Source organism: Prosopis cineraria, unplaced genomic scaffold, assembly GCF_029017545.1.
Source record: "Prosopis cineraria cultivar Desert tree isolate PC_DT_omini unplaced genomic scaffold, ASM2901754v1 PC15, whole genome shotgun sequence".
Taxonomy (NCBI): Eukaryota; Viridiplantae; Streptophyta; class Magnoliopsida; order Fabales; family Fabaceae; genus Prosopis; species Prosopis cineraria.
In genome coordinates, this window is record NW_026555346.1 from 5,772,637 (window position 1) to 5,791,740 (window position 19,104).

Here is a 19,104-nt window from a genome sequence, read left to right on the forward strand (position 1 = left end):
TTAAATTTTTATTAATGGCAATTCCAATAATTGAAAATTTATCAATATAATAAAGCCACCGTGTGATAAAATATAGCCGGGGACAATGAGGAACACAAGAGAGAGTGCTCAGTTTTTAAAAGTGGGTTAACTTTTCTCAATGGGGATAATTATTTATCATATAATATACTCTTTATTTTTATTTCAAAATTACTTTTAATGTGTTTTATTGAAATCAATAAAAATCTTAAAATTCATTGACTAATTTTAAGAATTTAATAAACTTCCAATTTCATTCGTATTAAATTTACATATTTTAATAATAAATTTCTCTCTATACTTAATGGAATTATATGGTAAAGCTTGTGATAAAAAAAATTAATAATATATCTCATAACTATTATTAAAAATGGGAGTTAAATGGTAAGTTTATCCTAAAATATTTTTACCACGGTCCTTAATATCCTTAATTTTTAGTGGAGCAATGACACCATCCAACTTTAAAAAAAAATACAATGTCATCCTATCATTAATTCATCATCAAACAATATTTTTTGACCAAAGGAAACATTGACATGGCAAGCTTAGTCACCATCTCAGATTATTTCTTTCCTCCTTTTCAGTGCACACTTCAAAGATCTGAGGCTTTCCAAAGCTTCTTTGAGGTCCATATCTATAAATAAACCAAAATTCAATTAAATTGTTCTCTTCATCAACCACCTCAATGCTAGCCATCCATCAATGAAAACTCATCACAACATCGTCAACAATGATAGCATAGCCACCAACAAGTCCAGACTCACTCTCAAAGTCAAAACTCTAAATTGCCATGATGTAAAATAAAGGATAATATAATACAGCTTAAAAGAGACATAGTCCTTATTCTCCATCGTGGTACCAAGTCGTTTTAAAGCTTAAATCACAGCTCACAATGAATTTGCCTACATCATAGGACGGTGTGCTAGTTGAATTAAGGCATGGAGGTATTGAGCATGTGGCATTGGGTATAAAAGTGATCAGGCGAAGAGACGCTTTTAAGTGCTATAATAATAAGCACAACTATTAACACCAAACAATAGGTTGATGGCACTGGGGTTTTGATGTGCTTATTGAGTTTAAAATTGGCTTCCTTAATGCCAACTATTGAAGAAGGGGTCCATGGTCGCGGTGATCATCAGAGGAGTGTATCTGTGCTCAATATTTGTGGATGTAGCTTATCAGTAAGTGTTTTTAAGTTTTAGATGTTTATTGAGTTCTCGACCAAAGTTCTTAGGGATTTTAGTAGCTTTGCTTTCAAGAGCAACATTGAAAAATTAGTCTGACTTGTCTCTAAGTTTTCCAACGAGGGTTTGGGTTTTGATGTGGAAGTAATAACAAGTCTTCATTAAGCTTCAAAATCAATTGTGTTGTTAGAGGACAAAGAATAAGCAGAACAAGAAGGAAGAAGAGAATAAATGACATGTGTAAAATTATTGTGTCAAATCACAAGACTTAACAGTTAATTTTTGTGAGAGTTAACAGTGAGATGACATTGCTTTTTTTTTTTTTAAGTTTTAGAGCGAAGTTGTTTTATCAAAAGTTGCAAATATCAAGTGCCTCATAAAAAAAAAAAAAAAACTCTGAAGCATTTTACTCTTTAACCCTTGAAAAAATCTATTTTCTCTACTTATAAATAGAATCCATTGAAATATAAAAGTAGTTCTCACATTTATTCATGATAACTCATATGAACTTTATTTATTTCAATCAACATTGTTAAGACTTATATACTAGAGAATTTAAGAAAGGTCGCTAATATAATTCTCGATGAACTATGAATTAAATCATGTTGACCTCCGGCCTTAAAAAAAACAGAAAATTTAAAATTCTTTATATAATATATGGTAAATAAAATGTTCAAGAAATACACTGAAAGGATACTCGAAATTTGAAATATAACAAAATTCGCACCACTGAAATAAGGGTGCAACTATCGAGGATTCTAAGGCAGCCATTGAGAAAAAATGGAACAAGTGCGTGGTTCGATTTGGAAACCAATTTGATTTTTATTTGTCGTTATTTTTTTATATAATAAAGTAGTTGTTTATTCATTTATTGGAAATTTCATATAAATATAATATAATTTGGAAAATAAATTGTAGAAATTAATATATAAACTACATTTTTCTTGTGTACGATACATGACAGATAATAATCTTTAAAAAATAAAATGGGAGGAAGACAAATTAATTAGAAGAACAATGTTAAAAATAAAAATATAATTAGTGCAAAATTGTTAAAATTAAATAATAGTGGCCTGGTCCTTCGTGGGTATAGCTCGATGCGCGACTCCCCATTTGGTCCATTTGTTAAAAAGGTCACTAATATTTCACGGCGGAAACTGAAAAAAGGCCACACCAAAAAAAAAAAAAAAAAGACATCTATAAGCTGTGTCCTTTATTAATGGTCAGGTTATTCAGGATACAAGAAAAACAGGGATAGAGTACGTCAATCTTCTGGGCTTAATAATTGTGTTTGCATTCATGTCCTTGGACAGCCCCGGTGAAACAAGAAGACGATTAGATTGGCTGATATTGATTTATAAATAATGTGTCTTATTGTAGGTTTTGCATAAAACATTGATGTATCATTGGTTAGGGAAATTTTTTAACCTCAGCTATCTCATGTAGAAAGTGAAAGACATTGAATGATACCAGTATTAGTTAATGGACATCAATGTTGATGTTGATTTTTGCTCTTTGAATCGTAAATGTACAGACTAGATAACTAATTCACATATGTTAAATAAATTAGTTATTTGTTAAAAAAATGTGTGCCATTTTTTTTTTTCAAACATTCATTCTTTTAATAATTTACACTGAAAATATCCCTATCAAGCCGTTTGGGACAAAAAATAACCTTGGGATTATGAGACGAGACACCTCCTGAAGTAAAATTTTAACATCTTGAAACAGCTGGTACTATTAGCCAATAAAATGATTATTTGACTATGTCAAAAAAAAGGCGTTAAATAAATTATAAAATAAATATTTTTCCAAACATATAAAATAACATAATATAAATTAAAAAGGAAAGTATAACACAAAACAAAATAAATTGGCAACCAACGATGTAATCATCAACGATGAACAAATTCTCTAATTTTGTTTAAAGTTCCCAGCACACTCATAAAAATATATACTCCCTCTGTTTAAAAATATAAAGTATCTTTTAAAAAGATAGATATTAAAAAATATAAGATATTTTTAATCTTTTGAGATGTAATCATTGATTTTTTTTAAAGTGTACATATTGATAATAACTTTATATTTATTGCAAAGTGTTTAATAAAAATAAATATAAAAAGATATAATTAATTTAAAATTGGGTAATTACTTTATTGAGAAGTGAGATTCAATTAAAAATATCTTATATTTTTAAATGGAGGGAGTAATTAACATGTCATAATCTTTTAAATTTCCCAATAGTACCTCTTAATTTTCTATTCTCTAAATAACTGTATTTATTACTAATAATAATTTAATATTTAATTATTAAAATATTAAAAATAATGATATAATAAAAGACACTAATTAATGTTATCTTAAACATTTAAAATGTTTATTTATTTATTTACTTGTTTTTTGAAAATGATGGATTTTTTTTTTTGGGCGTTTTAAAAGATTTTACTTCCGGTGACCCAGACCAGGTTTATGGGATTCCCTCCTCTCCATCATTCGCTGGAGACGCAGAGCAATGGAGAGTGACATCGAAGAATCTCTGAGGAAGAAACCGAGAAAATACCCTTTTCCCGGTGATTCTACTCGCAAGGTTTATCTCACTAACCATTTATTCTTATAAGTTATACCCACGATTGTAAATTTATTTTCTTCCTTCAGGCTTTTGTGGGTTTCGGCAGTTGTGCAATTGCTTTGCTTTGATGAAATAATTGTACAGAAGTGAAACATAATGGGAGATAATTGCAAACATAGTCTTATAAGTTATGGAATCGATCGACTGAAGTGTGTTCTGAGCCATCCTTGTGGATATTGATTAGCTGCAATTATCACAATATAAACCAAACCTAGCATTCTTGTTGTTGATGTAAATATCTGTCTTTCAATGTCAACATAAACTCCATGAAGGATTACGACTTTACTTGATGGTAGAAACTTCTGAGTAATACTGTAAACGATAATGGAAAGGAAAAAGTAACTCCCTTTTCTGCTGCAGATTATCATCTCTCGCTGTCAATTCTGGTTTTTTTGCCACTTGCCAATTTTTATGGTCCGTTTTAGCTGGAGGAAGGAAACACAGAAAGGAGACGCTATTATTGATGTTTGTTTAACTTACAGTGCTTTAAGCCAATTCTATAGATGGTTATGGGATCTAAACTCCCTTGACTTGTAAGCGTTAGGCTTTGATTTGCCTCTGTTGGAATCATCTTTATTTAAGAGAAAAAATTTCGACTATTGTTGCCAAATATATCTAGAAAGCCCACGGTGGTTTTTCATTTATGTAATTGATTGCTTGGCATTTCAAGATCACTAGAACATCTCTAGGTAAGGCTGGGGCAACAAGCAGCTAGAGTATAAGCTATGATATCATCAAGTCTGGAGTTTTGAATTGTGCTGCGATGATTCTTTCCATTTATATCTTCTTTCTGGTTTGGCATTGGATAGTGCGTGTACATATTTGGTTCGAATTGAAGTAGTATTCCTGTTATTTTTTTTTGCTTCGAATACTCTGATTCAATAGAAAAATGAAACAAAGATGGGATTTATTGGAATGAAAATGAAAGCTCTAATTTTCTTTTTTCATGAATCTGCTTGATCCTACATGAGACTTGGGGCAGAATCTATGCCCAATTAGGGGTAGATCTCCCGGTGTGATTTTTTCTATCAACAAGGTTTGGTTTTTCGACCTTGTTCAAGGGGAATCAAGTTTCTTTTACTCAATCTAAACACTATTGGTTTTATGTACTTTCAATGTTAAAGGTCAGCTTTAATTTATTGATCATGAAGCTAACCATTTCATGACATTACTATGGTTTTTAAGTTTAGCCTCTAATGATTTTTTTTTTAATCAGAATTTTATGCAGGATGATGATGTTCAACTGGAGACTACACGGGCTAGATGTAAGTCTAAGTATTCATCAGTGCTGCTTCCATTTTGTGATTGACCTAGAAGTTTGTCTTGTTATTTCATGACAGTTGCAAGTTTGCTTAAAAGGCACGGAGAATTGACTGAGCGTCTTTCTAGGTACAAAGATCTTGGAGGTGCATGAGTTTTTTTTTGCCTTGATTGTGATTTACCAGGTTGCTAATCGTGTTTGGTTTATTAGGCAGTTTTGTGCTTTGAATTTCCCTTTAACTCTTGGGGTGGGGGAGGGTTAGAAAATACACTTTAAAGTTTTGAATGAGGAAAATATCAAAATTAAAGTTTATTCTGCAAGTGCATTCATGATCATTTCCTTTCCCCCTTTAATTTATGAAGTTTCAGTTTGATAGGAGTGAAATTTGAGAGTGATTTATAGGTTAACCATATATTGACTTAAATACCCACTTGTTTGGCTGGTTTTTACAATGGATGTATTTTTACCAAGATTTACATATTGTAATTCTCCAAAGGTCATTATGTTCGTTCACTTTTTGATTATTTCTATCAGCATTTTGGATTATTTTTAACATTTCAAAGCCCCTAAATATCTAAATATGAGCTTCCTGGTCACTTCAGACTTGGTGATTTTCATCTATTTTCACTGATGAATGAAATAATGCATTACTCTCATGTAAACATATAGGGCGATTATTTTAGAATAATGATTGGGTGTGTACGCAGTAGTAATGATGTGTTTTTGGATATGTTCCTGGGTCTGTAGGGATTCTGACAAGATGATATATGAGCGTCTACAGAAAGAGTTTGAAGCTGCACGAGCATCTCAAACTGAAGGTAACATTGATTTTCGTGTTAACTAGAATCTTTAACTACAAAGACTTATGAGATGTGAATCTAGCTTGGTTTGTTGAAACATACTCGTCTGAGCTACTCACCATTTTGTCTTTATTCATTTGTGGAATTTCTCATCTGTTATTCTCAGCCATTTATCAATTTCTGATGTATAAAAAATTTATTTCCTTTTAATTTTAATAGAGGTAACTTTAGATGGCGAACAGTGGAATGATGGTCTATTAGCAACAATACGAGAGAGGGTACAGCCTTGTTGACTTACTCATCTTCAGATATTTGAGTTCAGTAGTCTCCTTGACCATCAAAATTTGATGTTTAAATTATGCATGGTCAAATGCTTGACAAATTGATATATGCTTTTGTTAGGTGCATATGGAGGTAGATAGAAAGGCAATGCATGGAGATGTTAACATGCTGGAATGCCCTCAGGAAAAAATTACTTATAAAATTGGAAACAAGGCAAGTAATATTCTGGTGATGCATGCTTGAATCGTGCAGCATTTGATGAGACTATTGTGACTTGATAACTTCAAAGCTAATTTTCAATAGCAGTTGACTGTTACCTTACATCGCATGTAATTAAACTGGTAAGTTTTTTAAAAAACTGGATAGTATCTTTTGAAAGGGATGTCAGTTGATGATGAGAGGAGGAAGATTAGAAGTTGCGGTTACGTATGAAATTCAAAAACTTTGACAGTCATCCATTGATATGCATATGTAAGCTGTGCGTGAAAACATGTTAAATCTAGGATGTGCGCGAGTGATGAGTTGGATTATATCTGTTGTCTTGATCTTTGGCCTGAATGAGAAGAATGAGGTTAGCTGAGGATTGCCCTCTTTCAAAGAAGTAATAGGAGTCAAATCTATATCGGAAACACCTTTAATGACTTGATTGTCCATTGGATAGCTGTGGATCTTCAATGATGATAAAGATGTTACTACTGCCTGTTAGTCAACTATAGATGGTCAGACTCAATTAGTCTATCGCTTTTTGAGATCAATTTGGTAAAATTGAGGAAATATACTCAGCATAGATAGTATAGTATTGTAGGTTATAGTATTCTCATTTGGCACTTACAGGAGTTCAATAGAAAAATAATACCGTTTCTGTACTTAGATTAGATTAGTTTTATCTGTGTCTATCTTTGATGTTGGTTTAGTTTTTGGAAGCAGGTAATTTGCTGTTTGGAAGGGGCTAGAATTGGCATACAATATGAGACATCTTTTGCTGGTAATTAGAATTAAAAAATTTACTGGACCTGGCAGTACTGGCACTTTGTTTTGGCATAATATGACGCCATTATTTAAAAGGGGGAGACTGGATCTTTCTACATTACTGTTCCCTCTCAATTGTGTCTTTGATAACTTTTCATGTATTGGCAGGAGAACCATGTGAGTTGTACCATTGTGTGCTTGAGAGCAAGTCATTTCTTGAAAAGATGACTGTTCTTGAACACACAGTTCCATTTTTTCTGCCCATACGCGAAGCAGAAAATGATCTGCTTTCATCCAATGCAATGGTTGGTCAATTTACTTTGTTGGCTTTACTGGTTTTTTTTCCAATCTTCTAAGCATTGGTTTCAATGATCTGCTTTCAGACATTCATAGATCATGTCGGAGATCTTCTGCAAGCATATGTAGATAGACGGGAACAGGTAGACTACCCATGTATGTCTCTACTATGTGATCATTGAGAGAAACTTTGATTTTTTTGGGAACAAGAATATATCGTCTTCATATTCTGCATGAATTTTCTGTTGGATACAGAGCTGAATATCCACTTATAAAGTCACGCGTGCAGTTAGAGAAGTGTATAGACTAAATAATGATATCATCAATTTGTATCACACCAACAATATGGGAACATTCATTTGGTTTCTTTATACAGGTACGACTTATAAAGGAACTTTATGGAAATCAAATTGGAGAACTGTATCATAGTCTTCCTTACCACATGATTGAATTTGTGCTGGACGATTTTGATTGGTGAGGGTCTCCCTGCGATCTGATGCTAAGAAACTGTGATTAGAAAATGTGTTGAAAAAAGTTCTTTTTCTTTTTGCAGCAAGGTAACTGTCAGCCTTAGATATGCGGATCTTATCTCTGTGCTTCCAACTCGAATCAGAGTGCTAGCATGGCCAATGCACCAATCCAAGAAAATTACTCCTGCAACAACTACTTTGAACAGGAAGGAAGATGGACCCCTTGGAACTAACCCTCCCGTTCGCCTAACCTATGCAGAGGATGCCTTACGAACCATGAGTTTACCAGAAGGTATAACTTTGTTGATTCATTTCTATGAACTTAATGTTCCCTTTTTGGCCATACAGCTTATGTGTCAATCTGAAGAGTTATATTCTGCTTCCTGTTTGCAGCGTATGCAGAGATTGTATTGAATCTACCTCATGCTCTTCAGCAGATGTTTAACCAATAAGCAAATTCCTAGAGCCTTGCTTTCAGTCTGGATCTTTGCAAACCTTTGGTGGAGATGGTGTTCGAGTAGCAGAAAAATCAAGTTATTACTTGGTCAAAGTGGATTTGGATAGAGTTGATTTTATGTAATTTTGGCATGCACCACATGTGATTTCTCAATACCTACTCTTGTTTGTTGTATTGCTTGTTCGGTAGGCTGGTGGAGACATATTCTCCATTATAACAAAACTCATACCTCTAAAATGTAATTAAAATGAAGTGTTTTCTCAATTATAGTTTTCTTTCATAGTTTGCATTCCTTGCAATATATGGCATGGGATTTTTTCTAGTGTTTGAACGAGGGAATGGGGGTGGCTTTAAATGTGATTAACTATTTACTAGCATTTCCATGTAACTTTTACAGTTCCAGTAGATTAAAATACTATGTACTTGGTGTGGAATCTCTTGATTCCAGACAAAAAAATTTAAATATGAAGGGCTACGTACGTAGTGTGCAAAACGCAGCCTATGCTAATGGACAGTAGACATCTACCTAGCTGCCTCAATTAAAGTGTCAAAAGCTTTTAAGCACCCCATATCTAAAGGTGAGGTGCTAGAACAGTAAGTAGGGATAAATAACACTGAAGGACCGCAGAAGGCACCAGAACATATTGAAGGCTCTGGAATTTGGAAAGGTACAAATGAGGAACTTAGATTTTAGCAAGTTGAGTAGTAAACTCTTCAATATCCATTGTAAATTGCTCAAGATAGTTATAAATTAGTAAGCGTAAATTGCAAACGAAAGAAATACCATGTCCAAGATTTTGTGGTGAGGGAGTTATAAATTCCTAATGATTAGTCGGAAATTATTATAATTAGTTGTAAATGGGGGAAATATCATTCCAGTGATAAAATAGATAGTTAATTTTTAATCTTGTGAAATGTTCAAAAATCTTTTGTTAGTCTTGATGGTTGACTAGCTTATTTCACAAGTCAGCTGTACTATTCCTCATTTACAGGTGATCTTTGCAATTTACAGCTAAAACTCGCCAAGACTTAGATCCTTCATTTTACTTTTCTTTGGAGTCTTTAGTGTATTTTTATCTAAGGTCCTTCAATGTCATTTCCCCTGTAAGTATCCACAAGATAGGCAATACTTCTGGAAGTGCGAATGTCTCAGCATGCGTCTCCTTCTGTGTGCTGAGAGAGAGATAAGGAGGGCACATGAGAAAGTGGCCAGTGTCATTCTTCCATTCGTTGAGCTATTTGATAATGGAATCCCTATCAGTAAGTGCTGCAAACGCCTAGTGGTGAACGCACCTTGTAGCAGTTAAAGCATGCTCTTTTAAAAAAAAAAAAAAAAAAAACTAGGTACATCTAATGGCAGCTTAATGACACAGTTTTGGCCAATTCGTAATATTCGGAGATAATGTACAACCCAACTATCTTCAGTTTGGAGGTATCCAACAAAAAGAACGAGTATTATATGCCAGAAATAAACACGCTATGTCAGTCATCAGGGACCAGAAAAACTCTCTCTCGTGACTATTATATTTTAAAACGCACTTGCGATATTACACCAATCCAAGAGCTTCCACTGCAACCTCTTCATAAAAATTATTAAGCAGCATAGCAATGAGTGCTTTGTCAGATATTATTAAAATATTTACACGATCTCCCAAGGCAAATTCTGTTGGTATGTAGTTCTTGGTCGGTTTCAGGCAAATTCTTAACCCTCTACGATTCTCTACACAAAATAATGTTGACTATTTAAGGGCTCAGTGTCAACCAATAAACCCATGGTGGAGTACTGAATCCAAAACCAGCACAAGAAAATGAGTTTCCAGAGTAGCTTCGTTTTGTTTCTTGGTAGCCTGCTTTTTCTGCTGCTCATAGCCACAAGTTTTGGCCAACTTCAAGTGGACTATTACAGAAACACATGCCCAGATGTTGAGTCAATAGTTCGAACCGCAGTTGAAAGGAAATTTCAGCAGACATTAGTAACTGCACCTGCTACACTTAGGCTTTTCTTCCATGACTGCTTTGTTAGGGTCAGCAAAGTTCTTCTTCTTCTTCTGTTTTGGCTTCTTCTTCTTCCTCTTCTTCCCGTTTTCGTTCATCCATCTAAAACTTTTGGCATTGAAATTTTGTGTGTGTGTGTGTGTGTGGATAGGGATGTGATGCCTCTGTGATTCTGGCTAAGAGAAACGGTGCAGCAGAAAAGGACAATCCTATCGATCTGTCACTGGCTGGTGACGGGTTTGACACTCTGATCAAAGCCAAGGCTGCAGTTGATAGTGTTCCTGGCTGCAAATATAAGGTTTCATGCGCTGATATATTGGCATTGGCCACGAGGGATGTTATTACACTGGTAAGTAAGCATGCCCTTTGTTACCTAGGGACATAGTTAACCAAAACAAGGAAGAAAATTGCAGAAAAGTTCTATGTGTTCAATCAAATCAATCAGAATGAGTAGTCATTGTCCAGAGAGTAGTACAAGTATAGCATTGTGATTTTGCGTACAGTTTTAACTGATTGCAGACAGGAGGACCGTCTTATGCAGTAGAGCTGGGACGGCTTGATGGGAGAATCTCCTCGAAAGCCAGTGTGAGACACAGCATTCCTCATGCTAATTTCAAATTAGCAAAGCTGAAGGCAATGTTTGCTTCACATGGCCTCACTCTTGCAGATCTAGTTGCTCTATCAGGTACTTCATTTATAATGAAAAGAAGAAAAGGTACTACTTGGATACAGACTGTAATCTGAACTGAAATGGATTGTTGCAGGAGCACATACTATAGGTTTCTCTCACTGCAGTCAATTCTCTAGACGCATTTACAGATTCAGAAGCAGGAGCAGAATTGATCCAACACTTGATTTGGGTTATGCAAAACAGCTCACGAAAATGTGTCCAACAAATGTAGACCCCAGAGTAGCCGTAAGCTTGGACCCCACTACGCCTTGGATATTTGATAATCAGTATTTCAAGAATCTTCGGCAAGGGAAAGGACTCTTAACTTCTGATCAAGTCTTGTTTACCGATAGAAGATCAAGAAAGTTGGTTAACTTGTTTGCATCCAACAGCACAGCCTTTGATCAGGCTTTTGTTACTGCCATGACAAAACTAGGACGGATTGGGGTCAAAAGAGGAAATCAGGGCGAAATTAGGCGTGATTGTACCATGGTAAACTAGATCACCGTCCTTCCTTCTTTACTTTTTTTCTTTAAAATTCATTAGCGATTTGCTTCATTTTAGTTTTGTTGGCCATCGAGAGTGTTTCCATTTTATCATGCAAGCTTTACCACTTGAATTATAATATAATTTTCTTTTGAGATCATTAGCCAAGAGAGCAAAGTGTTATGTTTAAGGAAGTGACTGGCCAGACTCGGGCAAATTATGCGTGCACGTACATATTGAGTTGCATGCATCTCCTTTTACCACCTTGGCCTTCTCAATGACTCAATTCCACGAATGAACACTGTAAATGGCTGATAAAACTAATAAGCAACAATATAAGGAGCTGTAATGTCACCTAAATAGCATTAGTTGCGCATAGCAGAAAGGATATAGGTAAAACCCTTCCATAACAATGGTATTATTTGGTACCAAAAGTGAAAGGGAGTTCTCGCAAATATCCACTAGATCACACTAGTGGCTTCCCTACAACGGAAGAAATTTTCTTTAAAAAAAAAAAAACTACCGTTCTAATATAAAAATGGATTTAACTCAGGGCTTTCTTCGTCATTATACTAGTCACATTAGTTGTTGGACAAGCGCACACGTTTCTTCTTCAAGGCTTCCAAGCTCCTTACACTGTATAATGCTGATGAATTGTATCAATGTCAAGTCCCTTCAGCTTCACCACCGATTCAACGTGCCCCTTAAGAGTGTGTAGCTCCCTTAGCCTGTAAAGCCAATTAAAAAAAAAAAAGAAAGGGGGAAAAAAATCTCGAATAACTATACAATACAACCTCTGAAGACTAAGCTTGAAGCTAAACAAGTTATAGGGTTACCTTGCAACCTCAGCTCGCCGCTTGGCTTGCTCTGCAATCTCTGAAAGCTCGCGGTAGCTATTTTTGTCATTGAAAAGGTTAGCAGTTTCTGGTGGCTGAAGACCATGAAGAGTTCTCTGTGCAGCCGCCCACTGTGCTTCCCTCTCTTCTTTCCCATAATCTTTCTTGGTAGTGAAGGCAGTCTGCGATTCCAAAAGCGGGAGAAAACTTTGAATCTTGAACACTGGATTACACCATCACAGAGAAATGAAAAAAGAAGCTACCTTGTTCTCCAAGAGATTATCCCAAGCCTTCCCACTGAGAACGTAGCGGATAGCAAATTTGAGCAAATCAAGAGGCATATATGTCACTATACTGTAGAGCCAGATTACGCCAGCCCATCCCCATCCCATTCCCTTAATCCTTGCGAATCCCCACTGTGCATACACAGCAATCAAAGTTGCTACCTGTCAATCACATAATGAATGATTATATCATACAGAGCACTTGAATGATGTTTGACAATACCAAATGAGGCTGCTTCAATCATGAAGTTACTTACCAGCTGAGCAATCAAGAAAGCACTGAGAAGGAGTAGACCAGGTCTTTCAACATAGGACCAGCTACGAGACCTGGTGACAAAAATCAGGGCCTGGCTTATAATACTGACTTGAAGGTACAAGGCTGCCATCATTTCATCAGGTCTGTGTCTCAGAGACCTCACACCAAACTTGTCCTGAAACAGCAAGAGTTCAAGATATAACTCTCAGAGCTCCAATTGTTGAATAATGTCATGTTCTTTTTTCTTATTTTGATGTTGTTGGCTGCTCTGTGATCTATTTATTAAGAGTAAAAGATGAAGTCTGAGATATTACCGAGAAGAAGTCCGTATCGTACATAGCCCAGAAAAATACAACTGTCATTAGTGCCAAATAACCTCCAAGCACAACGCCAGTAGCAAAAATCTCCCTCAGTTTCCAGCTGTCGGGCTGTGGGGATGGCTTCACTCGGTCCTTGGATATTGTCATAATGGTTCCTAAAGGTTCCATGGTTAAAAGATATGAGGCCAATAATTCCATATCAGTTGTTAAGTTATGGACCCTTGTGCTATGCACCAAAAAAAAAAAAAAACAACAAACAGAGAGATTTAATGTCAGACTAATATATCTATATCCCGTGCATAGTGGCACCTGCACACAGAAATTCGGAGAACACCTCTACTGTTCATATTATATGACGATTATGTTGAAGAATCTTACCGTCATTTAGTATGGCAATAATCAGAACCATGAAGGGTGCAAAATCAAACTTCCAGATCAACGCAATAAACAAGAAACCAAACTGCAAAATAATAATGATAATTAGCATAAATTACAAGATTTCTTTACAAGTATTAATATTAATATGTTTTTGTGCGAACCTATTTGCATACTCACCACGATACGAATGGTGATGGACACAGCATAAATCTGCCAAATTCATAACAAAAAAGATGTTAGATTAGACACCCTAAACCATAAAAATAGTAGCTACGATAATAGAATGAGTTATGCAAGGGAACTAACAGTGTAGTTCTTCATCCTCTGGAAAATAGCCCTGCTGGTGAGTACTGCACTGACGATGACACTCAAACCAGGTTCTGTGAGGACAATGTCAGAAGCACTCCTAGCAGCATCCGTAGCATCAGCAACGGCTATTCCAATATCTGCTCTCTTTAATGCCGGTGCATCATTCACACCATCTCCTGTCATTCCACATATATGCTTCCTCTCTTGTAGTCTCCTCACTATTTCATACTTGTGCTCTAACATATACAAAAAAAAAAAAAAAAAGCAAAACATCAAAATGTTGGAAGAAATGTTCAACATGTCAGTACACATACACACAGATATGGTCGAAGTACATACCAGGAAAGACTCCCGCAAATCCATCAGCCTTCTCAATCAACTCGTCAACCGGAAGAGCTGAAACAGCAGCATCCTTTTCTCCTCCCAGCAATGAAGAAGATGGGTACATGTTTGTTCCCATCCCAAGTCTTCGCCCAGTTTCCTTGGCAATGGCAAGCTGATCACCTATAGAAGAAGACAACAACATTCAATTTCTAATTCCATTCCAAGCTACAAGGTTGTCTCAGTTATAATAATGTATACATAACTACTAACACTAGTCGGTTTTAAGATTCCGGGTATGGCATTGGTACCCTGGTCAGCAGTCTTGGAGTAACATATCCTAACTGCCATTATTGCTTACCAAAAAAGAAAAATATGGACAAAACATCTAATCTTACCGGTGATCATCTTGACATTGACACCAAGGTTAAGAGCTCTTTTGATGGTCTCCGCACTATCATGCCTAGGAGGATCAAACAGAGGTAGCAAACCAACAAATTGCCAAGGTGCCCCTGGAGCATCTTTTGACTTTTCTGGCACTTCCTGGAGACAAATAACCAAAGCAAATAATGAGGGAACGAAATTCAGATTAGGTAGGAATACGCGTCAAGATTTAATACCAGCTTAGCAAACCTGTCTTGCAACAGCTAGAGAACGAAGTCCACGCTCAGCAAACTTATCAATGCATGAATGAACTTTCTTCCTGACATCCTCTTTGCTGTGGCAAAGGTTCAAAATCTAAAAACATGACAAAAACATGGTTCAATTCACTGAATAAATCTTGCTAGTCTTCGTATTCATCACAGGACACGGCGCTGCCAGTGACACCCTTATTTACCTGCTCGGGAGCACCTTTACTAGCCCTATGCCAACTTCCGTCAGAATCAATGTATGTAAGAGCAGTCCTCTTGTCCACGGGATTAAATGGCAGAAAATGAACCTCCCTGATTCCAGCTCGAGCCTAGCCAATTCAAAATAGTGAACATCAGTAAAACTCATATCCCAATTTTAAAGAAGAGGCTTTTCGGGTATTCTATACCTCCTTTGGATCAGCTAGCATCCCAACAATTGCAGCATCTATGGCATCCTGATTCTCGGTTCTGGAAGCCCTTGCAGCAAGAAGGATCACAAAATCCTTCTCCACACCCTTAGCAAACACCTCGATCAAGTTCCTGTCAACAGTTAGCTTATTTAACGTGAGAGTCCCAGTCTTGTCACTGCACAGAACATCCATTCCCGCCATTTCCTCTATAGCAGTCATTCTCTTGGTGATTGCACCTTGTTGAGACAACCGATGAGAACCGATAGCCATAGTTACCGACAAGACAGTAGGCATGGCAATTGGGATCCCTCCAATCAACAGAACCAAAAGGTTGTCGATTCCATCCCTGTACTTTCGATGCTGTATTGGGTACATCACTAATAGCTCAATCAGTATTCCAACAGCAATTGAGCAAATACAGAAGTTACCAATTGCTGTGAGGACTTTCTGGAAGTGACCAACTTGGTTGGTGCTATCCACCAAATGAGCAGCTTTACCAAAGAAGGTGTGGACACCAGTGGCAATCACAACTGCCTCAATTTCACCCTTTTTAACAGTTGATCCAGAAAATACTTCATCAGAGGGGTTTTTTGTTACCGGAAGAGACTCTCCAGTTAAAGCAGACTGATCAACACTTAAAGGATCACCCTCCAGAAGACGCGCATCAGCTGGGATAATATCTCCTAGTTTGATGCTGATTATATCTCCTGGGACTAAAATTGCAGCATCTTGTTCACTCCATCGACCATCTCTCAGAACCTGTAAAGACAAAGAGGCCGTTAAACCAGTCTTACAGAAGCTCGAGGAAAAGAATATATAGAGTAAGGTGTTTGACTATGACCCTGGTCTTGGGAGCTAAACCAGCCATGAGTGCAGCAGCAGCGTTTCCAGCATTGTTTTCCTCAATAAAACTGATTGTAGAGTTGACAAGCAATAGAACAATGATACCCACGAAGTCTTGCCAATCTGGAGGTCTTCCTCCTCCATTGGCCAAAGCTATAGCCATTATTGCAGCAGCTTCCATGACCCAGGATAGAGGGTTCCACATGAAACCCAAGAACTTCAAAAATTTGCTTTCCTGATGTCATGAAACAAGACGAAGATATGATGGACTTGCTTTCACACAAACACGAAGAGAGAAACTGGTGTGTGAGTCGATGAAAACGTACCTTTTTCTCTTCCAATTTGTTTGGTCCGAACACTTGGAGCCGATTGGCTCCTTCGTCTGATGTTAGACCTGTTCTTGAACATTTCAGCTGCTCAAACACTTCTTCGATCGGAATTTTTTCCTGGCGACAAGATTTACAAGGTTTGTTATGTCTGAAGTTCAAATGCTTTAAGAGCAGGAAGAATCTGTATCCTATGGAAGTCCGAATTGCTTTTAATCTCTGGCTCGCTTTTTTTCTATGCCAATTTCAATTATGGCTACGGAGGTCATCATTTCTTAAACAAACATCCCTTCTTCATAATGCTGTATTTAACGTCCGTAAACTGCCGGTCATCAGTTATGGCGGGTATTGTGAATTTGTGATCCTAACACCAAAAGGTTAGCAAGACTCGCATTACAGGCAAGTTCGACCCAAATACGCGAGTAAGCAAGACACGAGGAACCATAAACAGGCCTAGCATATTGAGTGGCTTAGTGCGAAGGCGCGAAAGCAGCATCACAATCACAAAAGGCGATTATGAATAAATTTAAAAATAATAATTTCAATCTCTAAATCCGACTGAAATATTCCTGTCTGAATACAGGCAGTTAAGTGAAGTTAGAGAATTTCTAATTTCTAAATTAAATAGAAGCGCGTATCAACGACGGTGTGAAACACAGGGCGTGGAAAGCGCGTGAACAGAAGCAGGGAGAGAAGCGTGAGTGGAGAAACCGGCAATACCAATTTGGAAGCAACAGATGGCGGTGGACGCACCGTAACAAAAACATTCGAATTAGCATGTAATAGAATATCGATAATTAATAATGTTGTCGTCAAAAACTCAAGAGCATTGATTAACTAATGAGGGTAATAAATAAATTTAAGAAGGGAATGCGTTCATACTAAGCTATGAAAGTGATGAAATCAATAGAAGAAAAGCGATGGGGAGACAATGGGTGAATAATAAATTGGAAGAAAGCAAGAAATTAGACATGTTTTGAAGAAGAGGGTTATGTTGAGAATAAAAGGAAGGAGGAAAGAAGGTTGAAAGGCATTAAACAAAAAAGAAAAAAGGCAGCTTTGGAGGAGACTGGAGAGGAACAACTGAGAACTGAGAAAGAGAAACAGTATATATTATGTGGAGGGGGAGACAAGTAAAAAGCAGGTTGAACAAGATACAAGTAAAAACGGTGGAAACCTCAGAAGCATGAAGAGAAGAAAACCTCAGAGTCAAACATGAGAGAGAGGGAGAGAGAGAGAGTACCAAATCGACGTTCTCATTTTTGATCTCGTCGAGAGAGATGGCCTTGTCGCCGGGCATGGTGATTGGTGAGACGAGAGGAGGAGAGACGGAGAGAATGGCCCTTTTGATGCGAATGTGCGTGACTCTTTATATATGTGTGTGTGGAAGCCAGGTGGCTAGGGTGGTGAACGTCGCGGGTTCACTGACGGTTGGAAGCTACTGAAGCTGGCAGGCTTCCATTTCTGTTACAGTGTTCCGCTCTGAGTGGGCTCCACGCTTCTCTTTCCGATTTTTATTCCAACATTATCACACTCGGTGATCCTTTCACGTCCCACGCGCCCTTCCTTCTTCCTGCCAATTTACCCCCAAAGTATCCGCTTTTATTACGCTGCTTACTAACCCCCCCCCTTCCACATCACCACACAACACCGCTCTGCTCTTATAGGCTGTATTACGTACATCGGCCGATTGATCAAAATAATATTTTTGTTTTCTTTGTAACAAATCTTATTCCCCCCAATCTTTCTGTTTTGATTTTACACCCTACAAAAATCATTCGTAGTTATTAAGCCATCAGAAAATTGTAGCAGATCTCCACCTGTGTGATGATTGAAGGGAGTTCTGTTTTAAAAAATAAAATTGTGTGTCCTTCTTTTGTTATTAGATGAAATCTTATTCAAGACTCAATCACACACTAAGAGTATTATTTTTAACAAGAATTTAAATATTAATTTTTTATATTATGAGAGATCAATCTTTTGTAATATTGTTAGACCTAACCTTAATAATATATTTGAAGGGATTTTCTATCTCTTTATTAGATTGGTGCTGTCCTATCAATGTGTTTTTAAAAAATGAATGTTATTTTTTTACTTTGATTAATAATTAGTACCATCTCATTAGATTCATAGCTTCTTAAATTAAAAAAATAATAATAAATTTTTTTAAATTATATAAATGATAATGTAATCTCTTAAAATGTCATTATTTTACCGAAGTTTTTAAAAACTGTTTTGTCAATAAATTTTTAATTGAAAAGATCATTTCACATGTATTAACAAGTTTTAATTTTTTATTCAATTTTTATAATTTTTTGAATAAAATTTTTTATTTTTTAAATAAAAGTTATGAATAAAATTTGTTATTTTTAAAATTTATTTTTTAATAATAAAAGTTACACTTCAAAAATTATGATTTTTTACTTAACCTTTATTATTTATAAAACAAAAGTTATCATTTCTTAAGTAAAAATTATGATTGAGGGTTATTTTTTCATAACAGAAATTAAACTTGACAGGTTGTGATTTATTATTTAACTCTTGCAATTTACATAAAAGAAATTATGATTCCCTAAACAAGAGTCTTGATAATTAGGATTTATTATTTTCATTAAAAATAAAATGATATTTTCACTTTAAAATTTATTGACATAAATGTTCATAAAGATTT

At 36.0% G+C, this 19,104-nt stretch overlaps 3 protein-coding genes across 6 annotated transcripts; 2 read left to right on the top strand and 1 right to left on the bottom strand.

Annotated features, from left to right (window-relative positions):
- The first annotated feature begins 3,657 nt into the window (after positions 1-3,657).
- Positions 3,658-8,652, top strand: LOC129294369 (uncharacterized). 3 transcript variants are annotated; one of them, XM_054932683.1, is made up of 13 exons: positions 3,672-3,789; positions 4,192-4,296; positions 5,048-5,096; positions 5,172-5,220; positions 5,840-5,910; positions 6,112-6,170; positions 6,295-6,387; positions 7,102-7,159; positions 7,312-7,448; positions 7,527-7,583; positions 7,817-7,914; positions 7,994-8,202; positions 8,278-8,652. In XM_054932683.1, the coding sequence occupies exons 1-13, from the start codon at positions 3,715-3,717 to the stop codon at positions 8,322-8,324; spliced, it is 1,107 nt and encodes a 368-aa protein (XP_054788658.1). In that variant the 5' UTR covers positions 3,672-3,714; the 3' UTR covers positions 8,325-8,652. The 3 variants fall into 3 exon arrangements, with proteins under 3 accessions (XP_054788659.1, XP_054788658.1, XP_054788657.1); XM_054932682.1 differs by having other exon boundaries at positions 8,304-8,652; XM_054932684.1 differs by lacking the exon at positions 4,192-4,296 and having other exon boundaries at positions 3,658-3,789; positions 8,304-8,652.
- A 1,218-nt stretch (positions 8,653-9,870) lies between these two features.
- On the top strand, positions 9,871-11,678 carry LOC129294370 (peroxidase 16-like). Its single transcript, XM_054932686.1, has 4 exons — positions 9,871-10,391; positions 10,514-10,711; positions 10,882-11,047; positions 11,127-11,678. Exons 1-4 carry the CDS (start codon positions 10,176-10,178, stop codon positions 11,531-11,533), a joined length of 987 nt encoding a protein of 328 aa, XP_054788661.1. The 5' UTR covers positions 9,871-10,175; the 3' UTR covers positions 11,534-11,678.
- A 176-nt stretch (positions 11,679-11,854) lies between these two features.
- On the bottom strand, positions 11,855-17,826 carry LOC129294367 (plasma membrane ATPase 4-like). Of its 2 annotated transcripts, none has more exons than XM_054932680.1 (16): positions 17,677-17,826; positions 16,434-16,553; positions 16,106-16,342; positions 15,262-16,023; positions 15,061-15,183; positions 14,856-14,960; positions 14,621-14,765; positions 14,241-14,405; positions 13,899-14,137; positions 13,770-13,802; positions 13,593-13,674; positions 13,209-13,369; positions 12,896-13,069; positions 12,618-12,800; positions 12,363-12,536; positions 11,855-12,246 (listed from the first exon to the last, which is right to left on the bottom strand). In XM_054932680.1, the coding sequence occupies exons 1-16, from the start codon at positions 17,731-17,733 to the stop codon at positions 12,223-12,225; spliced, it is 2,784 nt and encodes a 927-aa protein (XP_054788655.1). In that variant the 5' UTR covers positions 17,734-17,826; the 3' UTR covers positions 11,855-12,222. The 2 variants fall into 2 exon arrangements, with proteins under 2 accessions (XP_054788655.1, XP_054788654.1); XM_054932679.1 differs by having other exon boundaries at positions 12,355-12,536.
- Between the last annotated feature and the right edge of the window lie 1,278 nt (positions 17,827-19,104).

Bases quoted from the DNA above. Each gene is read 5' to 3' on its own strand.
- LOC129294369 (XM_054932682.1), top strand. From the start codon at position 3,715: ATGGAGAGTGACATCGAAGAATCTCTGAGGAAGAAACCGAGAAAATAC. The intron at 5,221-5,839 runs GTACAAAGATCT...CTGGGTCTGTAG, and splicing joins TTGACTGAGCGTCTTTCTAG to GGATTCTGACAAGATGATAT. The intron at 6,171-6,294 runs GTACAGCCTTGT...TGCTTTTGTTAG, and splicing joins TAGCAACAATACGAGAGAGG to GTGCATATGGAGGTAGATAG.
- LOC129294367 (XM_054932679.1), bottom strand. From the start codon at position 17,733: ATGCCCGGCGACAAGGCCATCTCTCTCGACGAGATCAAAAATGAGAAC. The intron at 16,554-17,676 runs GTACTCTCTCTC...TCTTGTCGCCAG, and splicing joins AAAATGAGAACGTCGATTTG to GAAAAAATTCCGATCGAAGA. The intron at 12,247-12,354 runs GTAACCCTATAA...TTGGCTTTACAG, and splicing joins CGGCGAGCTGAGGTTGCAAG to GCTAAGGGAGCTACACACTC.
- LOC129294370 (XM_054932686.1), top strand. From the start codon at position 10,176: ATGAGTTTCCAGAGTAGCTTCGTTTTGTTTCTTGGTAGCCTGCTTTTT. The intron at 10,392-10,513 runs GTCAGCAAAGTT...GTGTGTGGATAG, and splicing joins TCCATGACTGCTTTGTTAGG to GGATGTGATGCCTCTGTGAT. The intron at 11,048-11,126 runs GTACTTCATTTA...GGATTGTTGCAG, and splicing joins AGATCTAGTTGCTCTATCAG to GAGCACATACTATAGGTTTC.